We start from the raw sequence: 26868 nt of genomic DNA on the forward strand, positions 1-26868 counted from the left end.
TGCAGGTGAGTCTCAGATTTCCCCGGTTCTGGCATGTTTTGCTACCGGGAGTTTGGACTGCAGGGCATGACATGTTCCAGAGGAGTATCAACACACACAGGAACGGAACATTCCCCTTCATCTTCCTTCGTATCTTTGTGTGTTCTTTTGTTTGGGAGACAGATTATTGCCAATGTAACTCTGCTGCTGTTTATATGGCTCAATTCAGGAGGAGGCTCCACTCAAGGGGAACACGAGTCACTCTTTGTAACACTATCAGTATCAGATCAGTTGTATCTGTCAATACAACACCCAGCTGTCCTCCTTCCTCGGTCTGCAGCTCATAATTGACAAGTCATTTAAAGCTTTGTGTACTCAGCCTGGAGAAATTCTTCCTGGATTAGTYCAGGAAACTGTTCAGACAATTTCTGAGAATTCAAGGATGGGTRAGATAGACAAAGAAAGGGAAAAGGAATACTTAACCCTTAAAAAAGAGGAAGGAAAGAAGCTGGGATAYTTTCAGACTCATGAGCAACTGTTTTGGTAACAGGAAGGATCTCAATAAATTTGTTTATTTAGCAGTTAATTTTTTAGCCCTGTTGGGCTAAGGTGGTGAACAAAAATCAGTGCAAGCTTCTCAAAGAAACAGTTGTGCCAAACTGTTGGATGAGGGARTTCTTCTGGAGCTGGTTACTGCTTAATATTTTCTTTAATGACTTCAAGCTGTAGTTTGGTGGCACTTGAGCCTGTTTTATGTTTGGATCAGTTCCTGATCCATGTGCTAGGCATCTGCTGGCACAAGGAAGGAGCAGAACCCAGGGCAGGCACAGAAAGGCAGTGACAYTAATTCTGTCAGCAGCAGTGACAGTGTCTGCTGGTTGTTACTGAGCCAGGAGCTTGGATTACAATAAGAATAGGCTGGTGCCAGTCGGGGAGGGSTGTGAGCGCTCTGGGAACAGCATTGAACTCCATGTTCTTAGGAAAAATAAGGTATTTACATTGAATCCAATGCATTGATACAAAATCCATAATAACGTCCTTGTCACTTGTCAAACCTAACAGTGAGGTCTGTAATCAGGTCATAAGTAGAATAATATTAATGAAGGGATGTGACACAGGAAGAGGCTGTTAATAGTTTTAATATATCAATAATTGTAACAGGAATTGCACGTGTAACTTGGGTCTTCATTGCCCYTCTGTTCAGGGCTGTTGAGGTTTCAGTTCTGAGCTGCGGGCCTTAAAAATAATAACATGACTGATGGGAATTTAGAAAAGAGCAAAAATAGTAAAGAACTTTAAAATCTTGTGGTTTTATAAAAGAATAATAGAGCTGAGTTTGCTCATTCTGGAAAATACCTGAGAGCACTGTGACTGCTCACATGTGCAGGGAGATGGTGGTTCCATTCCAGGTGCAAATGAATCTTCTCACCTTTCTGGATGTGCTTTGGTTGAATGCTCTGAAACTCTGGAGCAGCTCRCTCAGGGAGTTGTGGAATTCTCACAGTGGGACTGTGGGGACAGATTAGAGGACGGGACAGGCAGTGTCCTGTGATCCCTCAGTGCTGGGTGCATGCTTAACAAAAAGGTGTGGTGCAGAAGAGACAGAATTTCCAGATACGTGCATGGATAGACTTCTGCTCCTGTCCCACCCTCCATGAGACACGTGTGAGCTCCAAGGCAACGACAGCCCAGGATTTGGGATGAGAAAGTGTTGGGGTTTTACACATCCTGTGCTGTTGCTCATCTCCTCCTCAGCTGACTCGTGTTGTAGCTGCAGCATTGTTACAAGATACTACAAGTCATTCTCACAATTTCCTGCCCTTGTATCTCCTGTCTTTTCTGTGCACATGTTCTCATTCTCTTCCCATTCTCTGCTGCTCRGATTTTATAGCCTCTCTTTTGGAATTCTCTTTCAGCTCGCTCCTGACACGGCTGAACTTGTGCCAGCTGTGGTTTGCTGTGCCAGACAAGAGCACGTGCTCCCAAGATGGATTTGCAGGCCAAGGGAACACGTGTGTGTGTGTGTGTGTGGAGGGAGCATGTCAGGCACTGAGATTGCAGCCCAGAGTCAGGGATATTCCCTTGCCAGGCTCTGGTTTGGGGTGGATGCTCCCAAGGGATCTGGGAGCTGCCCCACAGGGCGGGTGCAGAGCTCTTACTGTTCCTCTCCTTGGAGCTGCTTACCAAGAMTGTTCATTTTAAAGGCAGTTTTAGTTTAAAGGCAAGATTTCTTGGCGTTTTGTTAAGGGAATGATGGATGTGAAGGGACTTTGGTTCTTCATGTTCTGAACTATTTTGCCTTAGAGAATTGTGTAAAAGATTTTACATGGCCCTGCTTTCTTCTCTGTCCTTAATTCTTTCTACTGCTCTCACACCCCTTTCACAACAGATTCATTGCAAGAAGGGCCTCCACATGTCCATTATTCAAGTTTGTAGTATTCTTTTGCATTTGTAGTTGCATACTTCTTGGAAACTAATTGTTGGTAAAAATGACTGGATTTAATGCCTATTTTTAATGTATTTTTAATTATTTACATAGGGTTTTTGCCATCAAACTCAGCCTGAGAGGTGTCACAGAGCCCAGCAAGGTACAGAGGGAGTGTTTCCTTGACTCCAATTTCATGGATGTGTATTTTTGASAAGTTCTGGTTTTGTTGTTTGGTTAATGTTTGAATTTGGTCTAATTTTTCCTCAAGGCTTTTCTATTTCACCTTGGTAGTTGTTTGCTTCCAGTGGTAGATGAATCTTTTTTTGTGCCTGTGAACTTGGTGGGAGTGGAGGGAAATAGAAGGGAAGATGCAGCTTTGTACTGAAGATCTTCCTGGAACAGGAAACAGAACAGCAACAGAATGACCCAAGTCCTTACAGCAACAAACAAAGTTAGATTTCATTTCATATTTTATTTGGCAAAAAAATAAGCTTTGTTACCATAAATCATAAAATTAATAGGGCCAAGATACCCTTAGAGATTAGGAGTTCTCTCACCCCAGGACTGAAGAGCTCACACCAGGCAGGGACTCTGAGGCCGTTCCCCATCAGTACAGAACGTCCTGTGGTGTCCCCAGAGCAGCGTGTACACCACAAGTAGCAAATGGGTACTCRGGGCCTGTGCCACGTGTGCCATACACTGGGCACACTATGGGCTCTGTATGAGCACAGCACGTCAGCTTGCACTCTTCCTGCTGCCTTTGGACCTGGGGYTGGGGATTTTTATAGAAGGTTCTGGAACGCACAGTTCCGACTGTGTTTGGGAACTCACGAGCCTGTCCCTTTGCTGGGATGGAGTGAGCCGCACAGCTCTGTGTTTGGGATGTGCAACATTGGCACCAGCAGGGATTTAAAAGCACTTCATTTCCGTTGGTGCCCTCCACATAAGCATGGTAGAATGGCAGAGCYCTTTTCAGCATCCTGCTGGCACTTTCCTTCTGAATTCTCCTGCAGATGGTGTTCCCAAACTGCTCCAATGCCCTCTGAGGTTTTCAGTGCTTGGCAATAGGATTTGTGATGTTGGGTGGTGTTGGGATGTCAGGCTCCAGCTATGGGAGTGTTCTGAGGGGCTCTGTGGAGTGCTCTGGGAATGTGAGAAAATCCTGGAATGGTTTGGTTTGGAAGGGACCTTAAAGTCCCATGGGCAGGGACACCTTCCACTATCCCAGGTGGCTCCAAGCCCTGTCCAACCTGACCTTAGACACTTCCAGAGATTGCATCCTGGTGGTTCTGGAGTTATCTGCGGTGTGGGAGACTCCACACCCCTCTCTAGGCAGTGTAGTCAAGCTTTTCTSATCAGACCAGGGCTGTATTCTCTCTATTCTGGTAACCAGTGTCCGAGTGTGCTGCTCAGAGCTGGAGGGACTGGAATCTGCTCACATCCCAAGCAGTGGGGTTGCAGCCAGGAGGGGCTTCCTGACAGTCCCACCTACGGATGCAGGGAGTTTGTCAGGCAAAGATCTGGTTAACAATGGGCTGAATTATCCTTTGTCTGATATATTGTGTCATGAGATGTTTGTGGCAGCACTGTGGGGTTCAGGTCTAAGCTGGGACGTGCTGTGACACATCCCCAGAGAATTGAGGAGCTCAGGAAGGTGAGCAGGGGCTGCTGGCCGTGTGCTGGTGTTTGCAGGGCTGTGTGAGTGTGAGCAGTTTATGATTCATTAGTCTGCTTTCCTCCCAGGCAGCAATCAATTCTACTACCTGAGCTCCCAGTGTTATTTCCTGTCGTGACACAGTAATTATTTCAGGGCATGTTTTGAATGAAGCAACCTTCTGGTTTTACTCCCAGCCTGTTTCTCCACTGTTCATTGTATTCAAAGCAAGCACGGGGATTTTTATTTTGCAACTGTGATTTTATGGGCAGGGAGCAAATAATGATGTGAACAGCATGGCTCAGTGGTACCATCTGTATTGCTTTGGGGTAGATGCTGACTGAAAACTTGGCTCATAATAGACTTTGTTTCTTTTAAAAGAAGTGAAGTTTTTATTGAGACTCTTAAAAATCTTCCTTTGACTAAAGCAAATAATAATTTCAATCTGATAGCTCCTCATTTTGCATATACAGCAGAAGTCTGCACTTCCTCGAAAATCAATGGTGTGGTTTGAGTCATGATTTCTTTTTGTGCAATAGGGATTGACTGGTGTGYCAGGAGAGGGACAGACAGGATGAGAGACATGAAAGTAATGTGGGAGAGGAGTGAAACAAAAAAGAAAGTAAAATTGGGTCATAAGGTAGAATAACTCAACATACAGAAATAATTTAAGACCACCCAGCTGCAGCATAAGGATTCTTTTTCTCTTGACTTTTACGTATTCAGCTACAAGTTTAATGTGAACAGATTTAAATTGGACACAGAGTTTTGAGTTATTTGGCCAGTCCTTGTTGAAGCAATCTCACTCCTGATAGATCTACCAAGGGAGMAAGAGCTGTGGACCAAGGAGCACTGGGTGTTGTGAGGARTTTYTCCATGGAAAGGGCTGCCCAGGGCAGTGGTGGGGTCCCCATCCCTGGAGGGATTTAAGAGCCATGTGGATGTGACCCTTGGGGATGTGGCTGCTGGGGAATGTGGGACTYGATGGTCTTGGAGGCCTTTTCCAGCCTGAATGATTGCAGTGAGTGAGCTCTGTGCTGGATGCTGTAATGCCCTGCTAAATGAGAGAGGAGCACATTCGTTTTTAACAGGAATCCAACTCTCCATCATGGGGTTGTTTGCAGCTGGAATGTGAAATTCCAGAGGAGAGGGGTAGTGGTGCACGAGCTGACACACCCTGGAGTTATTTGGTCAAGTAGGAATGGTAGAAATTCCCGTCTCATCATTCAAAAGGCTAAGAATGGTCCAGACCACCAATTTTTTTCCTTATAACTTATGCTCTGCAGATGGAACTGAGTCAGACAGATGTAATTTGAGTGATTATCCCTCTTGGCTCGGTCCTCCCCTTGCCTTGGTAGCTAAAGAAATCTTTGTAACCAGGGGATAATATTTTCTTCCAAAACCAACTGCAGAGTGGAAATTGCTCCCCCAAGATGCTTTATGGCATCTGTGCATCAGAACTGTAGTTCAGAATTGTATGGGTAAATRTCTTCCCAGTTCAAGCACTTTGTCCTCAGCAAAATTGGGTTTTTAGTTCCTAATTGATTTTTTCTGTTCACTGCTTCTCTGCAGAAAGGGGACATGTGAGTCYCCTTTCTACTCACAGCTCTGAGAGTTTCCTTTTCTATTCCTTCCCAACTCTTTTTCCCCTGATTTTTTTTTTTCTACTTTGAATTTAAGATGACAAGAGTGTTTTTATCAAATGGACACAGTGAAATAAGAAATCTGTGATTTTTTGGCTTTGTCGCAAATACTGTAAAAATCCTACCTGATCTGAAATCCACCCATATTTTTATTCCACCTGAGCAATGGACATGAAGGAGAGAACAGGACCCCTTTCCAACTGAGCCCAGACAGATAATATTTATTGTGGTATGACTTCATTTTTTTTTTGAAATTCAGTAACAAAGCTGACTTTGAAAACGAAGAAGTTTTGGTACTTGCAGAAACCATTTTCGATTCAGGCCCCCGATGATTTTATCTTGTTTTGAATTGGAGAAGGCAGTGAAATTTCTGGGCTGTTTGTTTGTGCAGCAGCAGTGACTGTGCTGCAGGAGAGCACCATGTCCTCTGTGTGATAAGAACCCCCTCCTGTGCTCTCTACACCAGCTCATTTTGTCCTTCCTCAATACAGTCATTTCAGTGCTTTGGAACTTTGGGTAGTTATCCTGAATAACAGTTTCAGGTTTCCAAGCACGGTTTGCAGCTGCCAGGAAAAATAAACTTGTGTTTTCAGCTCCTTCAGAGCAACTGTAACYAGGGGGCATTTAAACTGGGGCAACATTAAGAAATGGGAAATAAAACTTGTCCAGGGCATCCTGAAACATCATTTATATCAAACTCTATTTGAAATCCTAAAGGTTGTTGAGTCATGGGTTAATGAGTCTTGAATTTWTCATTTTGGAAAGCTGTTTTCTTTAGATAGGATTTCTTTCTGTTTGTCTCAGTGTCTCAAAATGTTTTTTTTTTCCTTCTTCTGTAAAACAAGGGTTTCTTAATTGGACTTAAACTGTTTGAGCAGGTGCTTGCGTGTTCCCTTCTTCAAGGTTAATAATTGGATCACTTGGCAAAGTCTGTTTCTCAATTTAATAAATGGCCTTTCCATTGGCTGTGACTTACATGCTCTGTGTTTTTTAATCAGTCCTGAGTCCTCTATACCTGGCAAAGGGGTTACATGTCCCACAGCACCCAGGGCCATGGACACCTCATCAGCATCATTCATGAATTMTTTTTGTAAAGATTGCTGGATTACATAATTTTATTCACTCTCCCACATTTTGCTACTTCAGCTGGATACAAGTTGTCAGAAATGCACAGAAATAACATTTTTCTGGCACAGGCAATCACAGATTCATTAAGGAGATAACTTTATAAACCACAGCTTTTTATTTTCAATGAATACATCAAACCTAACTCAGAAGTACTTCAGCATTTCAGTGGGAGTTCCCACATATCAAATTGCCAGAGTTGATGTATGTTGTGTTATTGCCAGTTAAGGCAAAGTGCTGCCATAGCTGGGGTTCATTTTGCTAATGTGGATTTTTGTCTTTATTTGTTAAAGCAATAACAATCTGAAATATTCCACAGCAGTAAATKGTTTAAATAGTTTGGATTTATTATTATTTCTGAGTTTCACTGAGGGGTTTTTAAGTTGAACTTGCTTCAAGTTGTCTGTAAGAAACATTTTCTCTCTTTGCAGATGCCCCGGGACCAGACAGTGTGCAAATACTGTGGAATCAGCTACCTGATATTCCACGAGTTTAAGGTGATGGAAGACAAAGTGAAAGCAATGGAGAAGGAGATTAAAGTTTATAAAGGAAGTCTAGAACGGGAGCAAAGGCTTCAGGCAGAATTGCAGGCTCTTTACCACGACCTTGAGCGCTGTCGAGCTGAGAGTGAATCCAAAACAGAAAGGTCAGAGCACATCATCTCCTCTGGTGATCCTCTCCTGTGTGTGCAGTAGGGAATTTCAGCCCAAAGCAGCTTCAAATACAAATAACATTTGTCTTTCTTTTCTCAGATGGCCCATATACACGGTAATATTTKATTTAAACCATCTTTCATAGTATCCTTTGGAGGCAGATTACAAATTCCTGAGCAGTTTAGAAGCAGTCAATATATTGAAGGTGAAAGAAAGGCCAGAAGGCACTCAGGGATTTCCCCTGCACACACTCCCAAAGGGAAATGATAAATATTTCGTCTTATCATCTTGTAATAAAACTGTAATATTGCAGATGAAATTCCACAGGGCTGGGGGTTCTGCAGTTCTGACATTTGGGCTTACTGTCTCACAGTAACCTGACAGAGAATTCCCAGGAAATTCTTGTCTGGGAATCTCAGAGTTCCCTCTTGCAGGGCTGATATAGAATACTAAAGCAATCAGGAACACTTTGGGGTGTTTTGCTTCAGAACAGGAGGTTTCAAATCCTTACAGCTGGGAAGGCCCCAGTTAAAGGGGGAGTTTTGTACCTTAAGAACTCCAGTAAAGCTCARACCCACGTTTGGATAAGAACCTTCAAGTGGGTTCTTTCAGATCTTACTTACAGGGTTGGTGTCCTTTTCTACCCTCAAATATTGGAATCTTGTTATATTCCACTGATTGATTACAGTAGGACTATAAACAATTGATGTTTGTAGTCAAATAAAAGATATTTTATAAAAATGCAGTTTCCTCATGTTGATTACTGATGGAATAATGGGGACAAACAAGGCCATCAGAAACTTCTGGCTGATTTCTTGCTCATCTGTCTCAGACTGCCAGAAGATTTTCATAAGAATGAAATTTTAATTTTAATTATCAGCTCAGTTTGATTTTAGGGATACCTAGGAGGGGTGTTGCTTGTGTGACTGACTCACATCAAGTGATCTAGAGCTGAAGATGCTCTTGAGATTGGACTGSAGTGCTTTGGAAACCTTTWTTTTTTTTKGAGAATCACTTAAATACTATTAAATTTTTAACTGAATTAAGGGTTTCTTCTTTTGCTTGCTAATATTACTACTAAAAGATTAATTTTAAAGCACAAATTCCCACAAAAGTGAACAAAATGCATTTATCTTGTAGATCACTCATAAAGTTTCTTGCAATATCTTTTTCATTTAAATTTTACATCGTCCACCCCCTCCTTCCCAATATTTAATATTTTCTGTGGTTTAATGTCTGTTTAAGAGTGTGTTTGCTCCTTGTCCCTTTAATGACCCTGTGTGGCAGCTCTGGTGGCAGAATCCAGTGTGTGAGCAAATGCACTGACAGCACATTCTTCTTGTTGAGGATCATTTGCCAGAGCTAAACTTTAAATTTTCATTGAGCTGACTTTTTGTAGTAAAGCTGGAACACTTAATAAAATTTTTATCTCTGCACTTTTCCCCCCTAAGGCTCCACTTGATTTAAAAGCTGCTGAAATCAAGTGGAATACTTGCAGTAGGCTTCCATTGCAGCCATAAATCAGCCACTGTGCCTTGTTAAATATCTTGTCTAAATATTTCTTATCTTCTCCTTGCTGTCCTGGGCCTCTCTGACTGCTTTGTGCTTTGGCATGAACTGTTGAGCATCCTGGCTCTGGCCAGGCTGACAAATCATTGCTCCCAGAAGCCAAACTGCCTTTTTCTTCTTCTTATCTCTGCTAGACGAAGGGATTGAATCTCCCTTATCAGCTGCAGACTGTTTCAGTTTTATATTCCCTTTAGGTTCAGGTTTTCCTGTTTGTACCTGTGKTTAACCTTGAAAACCATCTGGGGGTTTATTTATCCTTAGTTACCTCTCCTTTGGGATCCTGGAGAGGGGGAGCTAACTGCAGTGATCCCACTCAGCTGTTCAGCCYTATTCTGTGTTAAAATCACTTCGACCTTGATAGTTAATTGAAGTATAATTAATTTAATCATCGAAATTCTTGCCACATCCAGTACAGGAAATGTAAAATAGACGTAAATGCTAAAGATTTCCTGAAGTGTCACATCCACACATATCTTGAACGTTTCCAGGGGTGGTGACTTCACCACTTTCTGAACTGAAAATGAGCAGCTCCTGGCTGTGAAATGAAAATGAGCAGCTCCTGGCTCTGGGCAGCTCCCAAAGTTTCATGGAAATGAAAATACTGGGGTGGAGCTGTTTTTGGACAGTGTGTTCCAGGCTCCTCTGTGCATCCTGTCCTTGCTGCCAGTGCTCCTCCTTCCCACTGGGGTCCTGTGCCTTGGAGTACGAGGATTGTTTCTTGTGGTGTGAAATGTCTTAAATACCTGAACACAGGAACTGCTCTCACTGCTTTTGGGACCAGGAGGGTGTTTTGTACTCCTGCCATTCATCTCCTGTCAGCACTGGGAGTGAGCATGTCCTAATCCACCTCCCACCCAAGCAGGATTCCTCCTGGATTCCCAGGAACACGTGCTGGATGCAAGGATGGCCTGTGAATTCTCACAGAGGACACAGGGGATGAGATCAGTGTGTTCCCACCATTCTCTAAATGCCAGCCTTTAATGATCCATTGAACTTTTCCTTTGTGCTAAAAAGCCCCAAAATAACATTTTTATTTTCCTTCCTTCTTATGGTGGCASTGGAGTGCAACTGTCTTGGCTTTTCCACTGGTTTGTGTGTGAGTGACCAGGACGTGCTGAAAACATCCCTTTAATGTCAGAGCTCTGGAGTGGAAAGAGGAAGAAAACGTCTCTCTCCTCATTTACCAGTTTCCTTTTAAACCAAGAGATCTTCACACACTGCCCATTCTAGGATAACAATGGAAAATGAGCATCTGGCTCTCCCTGACTCCAAAGTTTGGTTTTGTTATTGCTCAGTGATAACTCACTGCTTTTTTCCTCATCTGCAAAAATAGACAAATAGACTGGAATTCCCGTAGCTTAGGGGAATGAACTTTTCCTATGAGTGACAACAGTTCTGCTCCCAAATACAGTAAAACAGATTTTATTCCTCCACCTCCTGGAAATTTGCAGGCAGCTGTGGGGAAATTTTCCTAAAAAATGTAATGTTAGAAATGTCTTTAATTTTGTAATTTTTTTTTGTTCCAGTGATCACAATTTAACTCCAAAACTGCACTTTTTAACCCCCAGCTGTTCAGTTCTGGTTTTGTCAGAGCTCTGCAGATCCAGGTTTCTTTACCAGGACTAATATTTTTTTTAAATGTGTGTTTTGGTGCTGATCTATGTGATAATGGTAACTAATGCACTGTCATGGTTTGGTTTAATTTTAATATATTTTTACTATAAATCATCCTCATTTTCCTCTGCTGTTTAAAATTGAAGCCAAGGCTGATGTAGTGCTTCTGCCAGCCTTTGGTTTTGTAAAATATTTGTTTTATTCAAATATTATTTATTTACTTGTGGCAATGAATCACCAGTAGACAAATAGATCATTTGCTCTGCATGAACAGGAAGTGCTGAAAGCTTGAACAGGGGCTGGTTTTTAACAGTTGCTTGTCACTGGGGGTGTATTTTTGGGGCTGGAAGGCTGCTTTAGGATGGTTATCCACAGGAAACAGCTGGGGCTGATGTGCTGTGTGGGATTCTTCCCCCACATGTACCACAGGAAGGGAATTGGGTTCAACTTTTATTCTGTRCAGATCCATTCATTTCCTGACAATTACGGCAGAAAGTGCTGAGTTGTTGAAAGAGCAGGGTTTAAATTGTGTTTATTTACACTGGGATAGCTGTGCCTGAAAACCAGACTGGTGCTGCAATGAGAAGTTCCCAAGGTAAATGTTAGAGGTGAAGGGCACCTTGGGGGGATGGTTCTGGAGGTGTTTGCTGTGCCCAAGGCCAGCACWGAGCTGAGTCCTGCCCTGAGCCCAGGGAGGGGCCTGGGAAAGCTGAAACCAAAGGTACACGTTGATTAGGAGTGCAAACARTTCTGATTATTTTATTTGCATCTGCAGGATAAAAACCCTAACAGTAGAACTTAAAACCAAGCAAGAGGAGGTGAAAAATGTGAAAGCTGATCTGCAGTATTTCCAGGAGGAGAAGGAAGCTGCCTACAAGCAGTCACAGGTGCTCAGGTGAGAACCCCAAAAGAAAGACTGATGTTGGAAGTGCTCTGTTTCTTACACATGTATTGTTTATAAGGACTCACCATAAACCTGGGCAGTCATTTAAACATTATTACTYTGATTTGTCAATAAAAAATAGTTGTACAAGTGCTAAAAGCTCTAAATCAACATTTAGAAGGGAGAAGCTTATTCGACATTTATTTAATGTACAGCACATTTCATGCACTAAATTATTGTAACCCAATGCAGTATAAATGATCAGATAATGGGAAAGTTGTCAAGCATAATTTAAATCCCAAGTTTACTAAATACAGTAATTTTTRAATATTCATGTGGTATTTTTTCTCTCTTGCAGAAATACCTTGGAACACCATTGCTCAACTCTGAACAAGGCTGTCTCTCTGTTCCCTTTCATTAGAAGTGAACTAGACAGTATTAAAGAGGTCATCTCCACCAACCTGGAGAACTTTGCTGCCATGAAAGAAGAAATTTCTCTGCAAATAAAAGCYGTGAGCAAAGAAGCTCTGACAGGTAAAGCATCCTGCAATCATTTTGGGCAAGAGAAAATGGGATACTACGGGTGAAAATGGGATACTACAGGTCCAGCACCCTTCTGGGAGCTGCTGGAGTGTCCTGCAGTGCTGCCTCTCAGATATGGCCAGRCTGCCACGAGCAAACCCACATCAGTGACTACACCCCCTCCCATCTCTGAGGAAGAACAAACTTTGCCAAATGCAGCCTTCCTTATCTGAGAGGTCTTTGGGATTGGAAGGGGCATGGAGCAGCCCCTGGGCTGGCAGGAATTCCCTTGGCCCCCAGCCTGCTTCCTGCTGGAACAAGGGCAGCCTTCAGGGAAACCAGAGCTGGGAGCAAGGCACAACTGCTGGCTTGTTCAGGAGGGGTCGTGCCCGGCCTCAGGCTGAACCTCAAAGTGATCCTTGAATGCCACTTTTGCTGTGCCTCAGCTGAGATTGGTTTCACTGAAATGAGTGTGCAGTGGTGCAATTACAGACTGCAGCATGCAGAGTTCCCAGCTGGCCCTGTGCCCACTGTTACAGCTTTAAAGGCCTCTGGAAATAATATTCAGACATATTCCTTTCCTTGTAGTTTTTCAGTGTGGATGAGCTGCTGTTTCACAGAATATCCTGAGCTGGAAGGGATYCCAGGGGATCAGTCCAGCTCCTGGTCCTGCACAGGACACCCCAAAGATCCCACCATTGTCCAAATTAACCTCTCAGGGTCGGTGTGATCAGGGTTATAAGGTAGCCAGGGAGCAGGTGGGCTGATGCCATGCTTTCCATCCTTGGAGGAGGGTTTGAGGGCACGCTGGGTGATGGGATCTCCCATATCCTCTGTCCCTGTGGCTCCAGTGCACATCCCCAGCTCCAGTGAAACCTGCGTGTGTGGAGCAGCTCCCAAATCCTGGAGCTGTCTGAAACAGCAGCTGCCAGTGGCCTGTGCTTCCTGGGACATGAGCAGGGAATTCTGTGTCCTCAATGATTGCTTTGTTCCCACTGGGAAGGACTCTGGGGACAGCTGGGCCTGCAGTGGCACAAACCCACTGAGACAGAACCAGCAGGGATTGGGGGGGCTGGGCCCCAAAGGGTTCCTGCTGCTGGAGATGGGTGTGAACAGAACATCCCTYCCTAACACAATTCACTGAAATATCAACGTTTTGATTCACCTCCTCAGCCTCAAAGGGATCCATGCATTTCAAGGCWTCTTTTCTGGAATATTCTGGTCCTGTTTGTTGCATTGCTCCATATACAGAGAGGATCTCTATGGATGCAGGAGTGGAGCCGTTCTTGCACAGGCTCATCCAACATATCCCACTTCAGACAAGTGCCACCCCAGGAATATTATATCCATCCTCAAATCCAGCTTTCTAAATCAGAACAATTTRGTCACATTTATTTTTGAGGGCCTGTGAAGGCCATTTGAAATCTTTGATGTTTTGTTSTATCAGTTGTTTGTGGTTAACATAAAATAACAACACTAATTTTTTTTTTTGCCTCCTCAGAAATACCCAAATTGAATCAAAGATTGGCAAAATCCCAGAGGGAGAATGAGTGTCTCCAGGAGAAGGTCAAACACCTCACTGGGGTGGCTGACACAGTTGAGCTGAAAACTCAACAGCTCCAAACTTCCCTTCAGCAGGGGAACGAGCTCCAGAATCGGTGCCGTGAGCTGCAGAAGGAAACTCTGGGTAAGAGAAGTTTTTATCAGCAGTTAGAGGGAGATGACATGTCAAATGCTCAGCACAGGGCAAGGTCTGCTGGATAATTGTCTGTTCAGACTCCCCAAATTWAAAATCGATAGTGGTGGTAATGTGTCTGTGTTCTCAGTGCTGGGAGCAGCAGGGCTCCTAAAAGATTTCTGCTTTCATTTTATTACCGGCCATYTCCTTTACTTAATCACAGATAAAGAACCATTTTTCTTCCCCAAAGTCCTTGTGGTGTTTCTTTAGCCTTTTGGCAGCTCTGGMCTTGTTCTGGATGATTTGAAATTGCTGCTGGTGCTCATGAAATCTGAATTTTCAGTCTTTTGCTGCTCCATAGGCTWCCTCAGCTCCTAAATATAAAGTTTGTGGTCTGCTGCTGTAATGAGGCTAATGAGAGATGATGGAAACCGGCAGCAGCTGGAGGAGCCGGGGTGTTGGAGAGGGGAACGTTAGCACTCCTCACTGAAAGGAGCCGTGTTTTCATCTCCTGAAGTGGCTCTAATGGCACTTTAAAGACCACTTTGAAGAGCTTTGAAAATCCAAAGGGGGAATAGTTTCCTGCAGTTTTAGGTAGGCTGTGGTTCAAACAGCCCCTATTCATGCTACAAGTGCTGTTGAAATGTATTTTTTATGAATTCCAGCTGCGGTGRGAAGGCTTGGAAGGGTGAGAGCTGGGGAATGCAGGGCTGGTGTTGGAGCAGAGTGTGACGAGGCAATGGCTCATTAGTGCTTTTCAGCAGGCTGAGTGCAAGAGGAAGCACATGAATCCATGGAAAACAGTCCCAGTTCCTGCAAAGAGGGGTTGGGATCAGCCTGCTGTGGAGGGTGACTCAGACAAGGGCCAACTGTGCTTCTGAGGAAAAGCAGGAATCCATTCATAATGGAGCCAGGMTGGGAGAAATGGGGGTGTGGAGAGGAGAAGGATCCAGGGAGAGCTCAGAGCCCCTTTTGGGGCCTGRAGGGGCTCCAGGAGAGCTGGAGAGGGACTGGGGACAAGGGATGGAGGGACAGGACACAGGGAATGGGATCACACTGCCAGAGGGCAGGGATGGATGGGATTTTGGGCAGGAATTGTTCCCTGTAGGGTGGTGAGCCCTGGCACAGGGTGCCCAGAGCAGCTGTGGCTGCCCCTGGATCCCTTTGAGTGCCCAAGGCCAGGCTGGACATTGGGGCTGGAGCAGCCTGGGACAGTGGGAGGTGTCCCTGCCATGGCAGGGGTGGCACTGGATGGACTTTAATGACCCTTCCCATCCAAACCATAATTCCATGTTAAAAGGACATGTCTTTGTTGTGCTTTGTTTTGTCTGCTTGGCCTAAACACTGAGGGGTAAAAAATTGTCCACAAGKAAAGTTAAGGTCAGAATCACCATTTTTCCCCAGCCAGTTAGTAAGGACACTATTTCAAACGAATTTTAATGTGTAGGAAAAGCAGGTCTGCAGGAATTCTGACATATTCAGATTTGTTTGGCTTCAAAGAGGCAGGAATAGAGGCAGAGAATTCAGGCTTTAGACCCAATCCTTTGATGCTGGAGTGTGAACTCTGGCCATRGATGAGCAAATCCAATCCTTTTGAGTTCAGGAGTGCTTGTAATGTGTCACTGGGGGAGTGGGAGGGGAGCAGCCTTTGCCMAGTGAACATTTTTTCCCTATTTAAGGACTTTGTGAGGTCTTGGAGATTKTCATGTTTACATGGTTGCAGTTGTTGGTTTATTCTTTTGAGGGCACCRAGGCTGCCCTTGATTGGTGCCCCTCATCCCTTTTTCTGCTTTTTCTCTGCTGGTTTTCTGTATGAAAGTGAAAGAATTAAGCAGAGGGCCAGAAAGCCCAGTCTGGCAGTGGTCAGTGRCATATGCTGGGGGAGATAAGCCCCAGTCACTCCTTTCCTGGCACATCCTCCCAGTTCCTGGCAGCTTTTAGTGCTTTGGATGCTTCCTGATGGCACTGGTGAGGTCTCCAGAAAGGATGTAAACCTGGAGTCCATCCCTGGGCTCCTTCCAGACTTTTCTGAGTCACAAATAGAAGAAGTTTCTCGTGTAGACAAAAAAAAAAAAAAAATCTTAGAGAGCACAGTACATGAAATATTATAAATACAAATAATTCGTTCTGTTCTGTGCAGGGGCTTGGGGTGTGATTTCACTTCTTTGGTCTTTTTAAAAACATGTGGTGAGGCAACATTTTCYTGCTCTGACACAGTAATTTTTCATGGATGTATTTCATATTTCTCAYTGTTTGTCTGCTATGCTCTTTAAATAAATGTACTGGAAGCTCTCTGTGTTAAGGGTACAATTTGGTCTAGCATTAATGTTCTGAGAAAAATCAAATATTTTTGCCCCTTTGACACAGCTCATTGGCTAAATTCAGGACCCATACAAGGGGAAGTTTTTTAGTGGTTTTAAAGAATTGCTGTAACCTCCTATTCCCAGAATAGCAGAGAAATCCAGGAAAAGGAGCTGGGTTTCAGTGTGCCTTGGCCAGGGATGCATGTGCTCTCTCTCTTCCAATTCCTTGACCATTTTCCAGGTTTGAGCTCCCAGTGTTTTCCAGGCTGGTCCCTGATGGCTGAGAGAGGACCCAAAGGTCTGGGAGTGCCTGGARGGGAGAGGAAGGGGATGGTTCCAAACCCTGCTGGGATGGGCAGATGGCTTTGAGCCTSGAGCTGTGGCCTCCCTGGAYCCCTGGCAGTGCCMAGGCCAGGCTGGARGGGGTTTGGAGCAGCCTGGGACAGTGGRRGWKKYCCYKSCMWKGSMRGGGKKGSMMYKGRWKGRMWTTYMRGKTYCYTYCCACCCACACCATTCTGGGATTCTGGGATTCCATGATCTATTGGAGCTGTGCAAATGAACCTCCCCAGAAAGTCTTAACTACAGGGAAATAATCTTCCTTTCTGTGCGCATGTATAAGCCATTGAGCTTTATTTAGATGACACAGAAATTGTTAGAAATTGGACTGGATTGGATTTGGTAGGTTTTGCAGGAAGAGCAGAACGTTACACAGCTCTGCCACGCATGGTTCTGATCTGATCTCCCTGGGAATCTGTTRGGAGTTAGCTGGGGAGCTGATGGCTTCCAGAGTGGCTGCTTACCCAATGTGCTGCTTCTTATTTTTATTTTTCACTGCAAACTTCCCCATTTGTTGCTGTTTCCAAGCAGGAGCTGGGGCACCGTGCCCTTGGATGCAAACTGGGTGGATAAATTCCTGAAAGGCAGCTCRGGGCAGGCTCTGCTGGGTGTTTTGYACACTCCAGGGGCTGCACTGATGGGAATTCACCCAAGGAAGAGGAAACAGTCCCCAGCTTTGTTCTGTTTCTTTGGTTCATCGTGTCTTTGTGCATGTTTAGGGCTGTGCCTCTCTGTCCTTGTCACAGCACGGGCTCCCTGAAAGGTTACTGGGAGGTTTGTGAGAGCCATTCTGAGTCACACAAATAAGGAAGATTCAACATAAATGATACTGAGAGGGATTTGGCCTGCTGAGTGTTTAAGATGTGGTTCTTGCAGCATTGAGCTCTGTATCTGTATTACAAAGTGTGGATTCTTTCTGTTGTTTTGCATGTTTTGCAATAGGCTTTATTTTCATTACCAGAGAACATTTTTTACATAAACATTTGAATACATTTTCCTCTATTCAGCAGTTTTCAGTACAAGTTTCTATTTGTATTACCCTTCTCCTTATTAGTTTGCTCATTTTTATCATGGTTTTAATTGAGATGTGCCTCCATGGGTGTGGGATTTTCTGCTCACCAACTCCCACTGACTTTGGTGGGAATTCTCTCTAGAGAAGACTTGCAGAAACCACTTGTATAATTAAATCCATCTATTCCCTCATGAAAAACGCCTGTCCATGCTCAGTGAGCMTGAAAACTTCTGAAAACAAATTGAGTGAAAGAGGAAATGGCATTGAAAGAGACCACCCAAAACACTAGAACCAAACCAAGCATCATCCCTCTCCCTTTCCTTTGTTCCACAATTTGTGTCCATACTCCCACATTGATTGAGGAAGAAGAAAAAAGCASCACAATTTTTAATTATTGGCAGAGACATTTTGTAACAATTTGAAAAAGATCAGAAAGAGCTGTTTGGGAAAATATTTGCCACAGCAGCCTGTGAGGATGGGCAGAGGGTTCTGCTGYTTGCTGTCCATCCACACTGACCTGAGTCTGTTTTCACAGTTCCTGCTGTCAGGATTGTTCTCAGTGTTGTGCTTCACATCTGCTTGGCAGCTGAAGCCAAAGCTTCTCCTTTTTCTGTAGGATTCCAACAGGCCATGCCAGGATGAAGGACAGGAAACGAAAGTTGGATTATTTAGCTTTGGGAAAAGGTGCAGGACAATGCATTGCTGAGGAATGCCCAGTGAAGRGACCAGAGGGGAATTGGGGTAAAATCATAAATTTCAGAACAGGAATGACAGATTTGGCTTCTGGGAAGATACAYCAGAGAACTTTAAAGGATTGTCTTGGGAACTGTTCCCTTCAGAGACAAGGTCACCTCACTTATTTGCTGTTGCATTCTGAGAGCAAATCTTGGTTTTTCTTTCACTTTTAGATCTGTTGCATTGATTTGTCATTGCATTTTTTTCCCATGTAGTTTATGGTGCTTTCTTTTTGGTAGAAACTTTGATTTCAAATAATTCTTAGGCTTTCTGGAAAGGCAGCTCTTGCTCATGAGCACATTTGGATGTAGCCAGAGCTGCTGTGGCTGCCCCATCCCTGAAGTGTTGCAGGGCAGCTCAGATGGGGCTGGGARCACCCTGGAACAGTGGAGGGGATCTGGGACTGGATGAGCTTTAAGGTCTCTCCCAACCCAGCCCATTCCATGATTCTGTGATGTGTTCATGGAGAYAAAAATCAGATTAAGCTGTGTGCTGCTGCTTCGGTTCATAGGGCTTCATATTTTCAAATTATGAGTATTCTTATGATTTAAGAAAATAGAAAAGGATGGTATTGACACACAAAACCAGATGAGACAATTAAAATAAAAAAAACTGGGATATGTACTGGGAAAAAAGCAGTGGATGACTGTAGCTGAGGTGATAGGTTCTGAAAGATAACATTTGGAGGATGAGGAAAAGCACAGAACACCACCAAATTGCTGTCAAGGCTGCAGATGAAGTAAATTACAGGTGAGTTTTGGGTCCATCTTCCTGTTTGCTCCCAGCTTTGTGTACAAATGATATGATKTAAAGCATTTCATRTTTCAATGKAGTTGAATTTGAAGKTTYTKGGTAGGATAAAAACCYCCAAACAAACAAAACCCAGCTTTTTGCTCTAAAGACACCCTTTGGTCGTGTGCACTGCTCTGCCTGAGGTGGGAGTGAGGAGCTGCAGGTCTGACTGGGTCAAGTGAATGAATGTCACATAAACAGAGACATAACCCCGTGTTTTTGCTTTTTTTGCTTTCAGATTTAACAAACCAGGTGGAGACAGCCGGCCTGCAGCTGCAGAAGGTGACAGCAGAGATGGACCACTACAAGAAGCTTTTATTGTAAGATTCCCATTTCTTGATTGCTTCCCACTGCACATAAAGCACATCAGTCACCTTTTTTGCCATCAAGTGCTGCTTGTCACAATCATCTGAGAAGGTTTTGACCAAAAGGAACCATTTGATCTTCATATTATCATTTCTAAACACCTGGCTATGGGAGCAGGGCTTCCTTCCTCCAGCTGGGATTAATGAACTGCAGAGGAGGGATCATGAGCCTGATCCTGGCCTAACACACAGGTGTAGGATGTGTTTTGGGAAATCCACATAACTTCGGGATTAAAACTGTGTGTGGAAAGTATTGTGTAGTGATGGGGCAAGGGGGAATGGCTTCCTACTGCCAGAGGGGAATACTGGGAAGGAAATGTTCCCTGGGAGGGTGGGGAGGCCCTGGCACAGRTTTTCCAGGGAATTTGTGGCTGCCCCTGGATCCCTGAAAGTGTCTAAGGTCAGGCTGGACAGGTCTTAGAGCCAGCCAGGGATAGTGGAAGGTGTCCCTGCCCATGGGACTTTAAGGTCCCTTCCAAACCAAAGCATTCCAGGATTTTCTCACATTCCCAGAGCACTCCACAGAGCCCCTCAGAACACTCCCATAGCTGGAGCCTGACATCCCAACACCACCCAAATCCTATTGAAAACCTCAGAGAGGCATTGGAGCAGTTTGGGAACATCATCTGCAGGAGAATTCAGAGGGAAGGGGGCAGAGGATGCTGAACAGGCTCAGGCCCTGCTCCAGAGATGGAGTTCATGCCCATCTCTGACCAACCATCATYGCTCTTTCCCCACATTTTCCTGAAACTGAAGTGAAGGAATTTGAATTTGTGCAGTTCTGCTCTGCACTTTCTGGTTTCAGTTCCTGTATTCAGGGGGTCTGACCATCACCAAGTTGCAAATATTTGGGATGCTTAGCAACAAAGTACTTTAGTGATAATGTAAGGATTGAGTGGGAGACGAAGATGTCGTGAACACAGTTAAATAAACACTGAGRGCTTTCCAAGTGTAAATTAAAATTTCAGTATAATATGGCCACAATTTAATAAAACAACATAGTCTATATCTGTTTAAATGTAAATATGAAGCTTAACCATGGTTATTAATTGGTGAAATGATGACATAATGACACGAAACCTGCAAAGTTTCCAGCCCTTTTACCTACTAAATTGGGATTTGTTCCATTTTTTGCATTTATTACTCAAACAGTCATCAGTGTTGCAAGATCTCACTTCTTGTTCACAATGTTTGTGATCTGGGTCAGGCTGAGATGACACTGCAAGTGTAACTTCCAATTATTAACACTCTTTGCTAGAGCTGACAGAACTTTCTGTTTGTGCCTTTTTACCTGAAATGGAAAATACAACTTGGAAAATAYATCCAGAAGTGATGTCCAGGCTGCTGCAGCAGTAAAGGCTCATTTCCTTGGATAATACCCTTTCTTTCAATGTTTTTTTTAGGGTGAAGTCAGCAGAACTTGATGTCTGCCAGAATGAACTGAAAAAGATCAAATATGAAAATGGAATTGCTGAGGCCAGGTAAATGCTGAAATGATATTCCATAATCTGTATTTTTGAGCAGTGAGAGCAGAAAATTTAATTATATTWATGCCATTTTTATTCAATTAATTTAATTTTTTTTTCCGTCAAGTCAATTAATTTTACTTTATAAAGAATTTGTGGGGTTTTGACCAATATTTTATTTTGCAGACATTATTTCTGACTGTAAATAAGAATAGCTACAATGCTGCCACTTCTTTATTTCATCTGTAGACTTACAAAAGAGCTGAAGGAAAAGGARGAATCCCTTCTCATTTGCCAACAAGTCTGCAAACATTTACAGGAGGAAGTGGCTGAGAAAGAGAGGAAAGAAGAAGATCTGAAAAGAAGAACTGGGAGATCAGAGAGTGAGCTGGAAGCCCTTAAAGCTCTCCTGAGCCAAGCAGAGCAGGAGGTGCTGATGCTGAAACAGGAAAGGTAAAGGGAGATGAGCTGCACTCAGCTTCTCCTCAAAATTGTGGCAATTTGGGAAATCACTGGATTGGGTTTTTAAATTATTAGGGGATAGACAAAACTTGAATGGAAGAGAAAAATAAAAGCACTGTAAAAAAACAGGAGTAGAAAAGTTCTGCTTGGACTGCAGAGCTTCAGCTTGAGTTTAATCCAAACCCCAAGGCCCCATTTCTTGCAGCTGTTCCAGCTGTGCTAAAGGTGCAGGGAAAATAYTCAAAGCCCTGAAATACAGAACAGTTGGTGCCTCCTGGCACTTCTAAATGCTGAAAACCAGCCTGTGGTTGTCAGGCATAAAACTGGATATGGAGATTCTGCTGCAGGTAATTAAACTATGGATTCAGGTTGGTGAGTCCAAAGCAAAAGCTCTCCAGCTCGATCCCATTCCAGGGAAAACAGCCCTCAGAAGCTCAGTGCTTTGTTTTCCACATCTGCAAAGCAATTCCAGGGACAAGGGCAGCTTTGTTCCCAGCTGAGACCCTYGGGAGGCAGCCTGAACTGGTGGGAAGCTGCTCTCACACCTCCCCAAGTCCCAGATCCTGTCCAAGGACCTGACTGAGAATACTGATGGGTTTTTGTGGTGGAAAAGTTGTTACAAACATCAATTACAGGAATTCAGCCTCTCTAGGAGCCTTGCCCTACAAGCCCCACGTAACAAACAGTAACAGAAACCCAGTGGTTTTCATTCCAAACCTATTAGAATTTTTTAATTAATGATCCTCATATTCCAAGTTCATGAAATACAATTTCTACTTGGAATATCTTAAGTATCTCTGTGTTCTTTTTAATTTGTCTTGACAAATATCAAAGAAATATTAAAATATTGTTGGAAGTGGGAGATCAACTACAGTATTTCCTTTAAAAGATAAAACTGAGGAAGCAAGTGAGGGCATTGTGCAGATTGTGAGTGGCAACTCCTGCCGTGCCTCCAGGCAGGATTCCTGGGATTTGTTGCATGAAATACTGAACAAAAGGGAAAGGACAGCGGGATTTCATTGTAGGGAGATGGAATTGCAGGCAGAGCTGGGTTTGTAGCCAGTTTGTGTGTTTTTAGGGAGCTGCTGCTGGTGTCCCAGCAGAGCAGGACGGAGCAGCTGCAGGAGGCGCTGAGGCAGAGGGTGCGCAGCGAGGACTCCTGGAGGGACAAGGTAACCYGGGGGGCTCTGCTTTGGGGCTTTTCAGTTCCACCAAGAGCACAGGAAAGCACAGAATGATCTCCTCAAGGGCCACGTGKGATGGAGTCGTGGAATCATACACAGACTGAGCCAGAAATTCTGTCAGGAACACGYAAATCTTGTTTGCCTGTGACCTCGGGGTCTGCTGAGGCCTCAAACCCAGAAATTCACAGGGAAGGGTTTGTTTTGGGGAACCCTCCTAATTCCAAAAAGACATTTCATGTGTGCTGAAGTTCATGGAATCACAAAATCCCAGAGKGGTTGGGGTGGGAGGGACCTCAAAGCCCATCCAGTGTCACCCCTGCTGTGACAGGGACACTTTTCACTGTCCCAGGGAGCTCCCAGCCCCATCTGGGCACTCCCAGGGATCCAGGGGCACCCAAAGCTCACCCACAGTGTCCTTTGAGGAGTTCTCCTGCCAGACTCTTGCAGTGGCATTTGGGAAGCTGTTTCCTATAAACAACTGTCACCATGTCAACTGTGCTTTCACCTGCAGCTTTTTTCCCACTAGCACCAAAAAATCCTGAACTGAATAAGAAATAAAAATAGATTTATATATTAAAGACAATTAAAAAATTAAAATACATTTATCTATTAAAGAGAATAAGAAGCTAAAATAAATGTATATATCTGTGAAGGAAAATTTAAAAGCAGAGCTGAGCAATAACTGTGACTTGTCTGATTTAATTCTCACATATCTAAAATGAAAATGAAATAAATGAAAGCTTTATTTAGTCCCAGGAAAATCTGGGGACTGGTAGCAGTTAGGATCAGTTACATTTCCTTGCAAACACCTTCATTTCCATGGATATGAMATGGATATAATTTGGGAAGGGGATCACGCTGGCTCCATAATCACAGAGCATTTTCAGCCATGAATAAATTCCTCCTGAAAAGATGGATGCAAACATTTATATTCTGGATTTTTCAAATATTAATTAATGAGGGGCATGTAAATGAGTTTAAATCRATAGTTACCATTGTGCTTTCTTGGAACATCAAATTCCACTTTATTTCCCATTCTGGTTCYCAGCTTTATTAAATGTGCAATGTTGATGTAAATGAGCTCAAGTTTTTACACTGCCTTTATCTGTTTAGTTTTTGAAGTCAAGCAGCCTCCAAAAAGTGATCTGGATCTGTAAAAATAGGTAGAGTTTATAAATTTGGGGATTTATGTTCAGAATCTCAACTACTGTCTAAAAATAGAGAAAAAAAATAATAATAAGGAGAAGAAAAAGAAGAAGAAAAAGAAAATCAGTACGAGTCCACTTTCAGCATCTTAAAAATACACCAATTTTTAAGCTAAACCTTAGTGGGAGACTCGTACATCTTCCACACCCAGAACTGGGTACATTTTGGTTTAAAAAAGAATTAAAACATTTCCAGTTTATCTTTTTCCCCTAAAGACTTCAGGGAGATTTATTATACTTCTGCTCATAATTAATGTGTGAAATTAGATAATTGTAATTAAGCTCATTGCGGGCTTTCCTGCTTTTAATAATTTGAAATAATGAGGTTTGTGTTGCACATTTAATGTGCCTGTTGTGCTCTCAGCCTGCTGCAATTAAATCCATTAGAACACAGCCTGCACAAGGGGAATGGGAACACCCTGGGTTAGAGAAAAGATTTTCCTAAATGCAGCTTTCAGTGTTTCCTCCAGAATCCAGGCTCTTCTGTTGGGGAAATCATGGCTGAATTTCCAAATTTGGATTTGTAATGTGAATTAYTGGAGATACTGGAAGGACTGGGATGTTGTACCCAATATTCCAGCCTGGAGAARAAAAGGGTCTGGGAAGGCCTAAACTCCAGGGCCTGAAGGGGCTCCAGGAGAGCTGGAGAGGGACTGGGGACAAGGGATGGAGGGACAGGACACAGGGAATGGGGTCACACTGCCAGAGGACAGGGATGGATGGGATTTTGGGATGGAATTGTTCCCTGTAGGGTGGGCAGGCCCTGGCACAGGGTGCCCAGAGCAGCTGTGGCTGCCCCTGATCCCTGGCAGTGCCCAAGGCCAGGCTGGACATTGGGGCTGGAGCACTCAGGGGGCCCTGGGTGGGATTTGAGGTCCCTCCCATCCCAAACCTGTCTGACAATGTCCCTGAAACCCTCCTGTCTCCAGCTGGAAACAGAYCTGGCCAAAGGGGAGGCTCGGCACAAAGAAGCGATTCTGAAAGTCAGGGAAGAAGCCAGAGTGGAGCTGGACCTGGAGAGACAAAAACAGCAGGAGCTGATCACAAAATATCAGAGAGAGCACGAGGAGCTCCAGCACAAGGTGGGCAATGCTCAAGAGAAAACTTGTGGCAGAAGATGAAAGAAAACTATAAAAAAAAGGGAATGTGAGGGAATAAAACCTATTATCCCCTATCCTGGATGATACAATGCTTTTTCCCAGTCTTAGTATATTTTTTAAAATGGAACAGGCTGAAAATAACTACTCCAGTTCAATGTAAATGGTATGGAAGTTCTTTGTCATCTCATATTTTCACCACCAAAACTCCATCTGTATCCCCAGACTAGTAGTTAATGATATTTAATCTGACATCATCATTTTTTAAAAGCTTGGGACTGTTTCAGGCTATGATGAGGTGCCACAAACTCACCCCCATTTTTTCCTTGTCCCAAATGAGCCCAGCAGCTCTGGGCTGGACTGGCACCACACGGGGTTGGGAGCTGCAGATGCCCCTCCAGTTTTATACAGAAATCAAGACATTGTACCTGTAACCTGAGTTTTCAGAAGGTTTGACACAATTCCTGAGAAATCTGGAAAATAAAAAGGAATGTTATGAGGTCTTTTAAAATCTGGGACATTGTGCAGCGGTTTAGAGCTAAAATAAGTTTGGCTTTGTTCACTTGACAAATATTTAACCATGRTTTCTGAACCCTGAGGAAACACTGRCTTGCAGTAAATTTAACTTGAAGTTAAATTTTCCCATTTTTACCTCAATGTCTCTGATCTTGAACACATTAATTAATCCCTGTGTTCTCAGTGAGTGTTGATTAATTTGCAGCTCTCTGGTGTCCTCTGAGGGCGTTATGTAAACTCAGAGCATTTTTTTCTCTCTGAGGACCTGTAAGTTTGAATTTGTTGGTTTTTTCCTCAAGTCAACATTTGTCTGCTATTAATTCTCCATATTTAGAGGTACTGAATGAGATTAATTCCTGTCTGATGTCACCCAGATCCCAGGTTTAATATCCAGTGCCACCAAGAGCTTGAGGATGGAGACAGAAATTCTGGAGAAGAAGCTCCAAGAGGCCCAGATCAAACTGGCAGAGAAAGATGGAGACAAGGAGAAAGAAATCCAGAGCCTTAAAAGGCTCATCAGYGAACTTGAATTCCAGCTGACCATGGAGAAGAGCAACAATGAATCATTCCTGGACAAACTGAGGAAAGAAATTAAGCACAAGTCAGATGAACTGGAAAAATTAACCCAGGAGAAGACACAGCTGATTCACAGTTTGAGTCAAGTTCAAGAGGAGGTAGGAACATGACCCAGGAGATGCCTGGGTATTTTTACTTGGACACATGTGATTTCTAAAATCAGTCAGAGTTGTGTGTTTCAGACCAGAAAATCCATTGACATGCAAAGATTTCTCAAATCCATCATAATTTCCTAAATGTGGTAGATCACARAAGATGGGAAGTTTTAATTCAGTAATTGATAGGAAAATACAACTATTTTTCAGGTCCTGCAAGGCCTTTCTTGGTYTGTAGCCTCATGTCCCACTGCCCAAAAAGAGTAAACAACCAAGAATTCCCAGTTTTTAGAGTAGAAGGCACAGATATTTCTCATTCCTTGAACTGGTGTCCCAGCTCCATCAGTGCAGGGATGTTCCCTAACTCAGGAATGTATAAAAATGAATTAAATACAGAGAAATTTGACTGACCACAAGCATTTGCTGAATGTTTGGAATATAATGGGAAGGGAGGAGAGAGCTGCTCCATGAGAGATGTGGAGTCAGGGACTGGAGATAAGATTAGGCTGGAATGTCCAAAACAGTTCAGTGGCAGGAAAATAAATTGGCCAACAGTGAAAATAAAACTCTTCTAAATGAATGAGTGCCAGGGTTGGTAGGGATCTGTTCCTTGGAAAGGTGTGAGTGGAATTAGAGGGAGGCTGTGCCCAGTCTGTGCCCGATCCAGGATGGGGCCATGGGATGGAGGGACCTTGGCAGTGCTGGGGCAGCAGGGGGACTCCACGGCCTTTCCTGAGTGATTCCACACCCGTACCTGGCTCCAGCATCCATAATTCCATCCAGATGAGCTCTCCCACTGCACAGGGTTTCAGGGACCCTCGCTGTCCCTGCAGCTCRGTGCGTTGCCTTTCCTTCCCAAGAGTGGCATTCCCAATGCTCCCGGCTGGGCAGGAGAGCAGGAATACCCTGAGCCCTTCCCTGGGATTCCTGATAAATCCCAGGGGAATGCTCAGGGCTTCCTGAGGGAATGGAAGGA

At 43.8% G+C, this 26868-nt stretch overlaps 1 protein-coding gene across 2 annotated transcripts in view; it reads left to right on the plus strand.

Moving 5' to 3' along the window:
* Window positions 1–25907, plus strand: part of LEKR1 (leucine, glutamate and lysine rich 1) — a 26870-nt gene extending 963 nt beyond the window's left edge. For both annotated transcript variants that reach the window (XM_057387307.1, XM_057387308.1), the window contains 10 exons: window positions 7261–7475; window positions 11441–11560; window positions 11907–12082; window positions 13572–13757; window positions 19165–19246; window positions 20695–20772; window positions 21007–21210; window positions 22298–22391; window positions 24538–24690; window positions 25596–25907. In XM_057387307.1, the coding sequence (XP_057243290.1) occupies window positions 7261–7475; window positions 11441–11560; window positions 11907–12082; window positions 13572–13757; window positions 19165–19246; window positions 20695–20772; window positions 21007–21210; window positions 22298–22391; window positions 24538–24690; window positions 25596–25907 (1620 nt within the window). The remainder of the gene's footprint in view (window positions 1–7260; window positions 7476–11440; window positions 11561–11906; window positions 12083–13571; window positions 13758–19164; window positions 19247–20694; window positions 20773–21006; window positions 21211–22297; window positions 22392–24537; window positions 24691–25595) is intronic.
* The last annotated feature ends 961 nt before the right edge of the window (window positions 25908–26868 follow it).

The sequence above is a fragment of the Malurus melanocephalus genome, unplaced genomic scaffold (assembly GCF_030028575.1).
Source record: "Malurus melanocephalus ecotype Western Australia unplaced genomic scaffold, MMel_1.1 scaffold_1181, whole genome shotgun sequence".
Taxonomy (NCBI): domain Eukaryota; kingdom Metazoa; phylum Chordata; class Aves; order Passeriformes; family Maluridae; genus Malurus; species Malurus melanocephalus.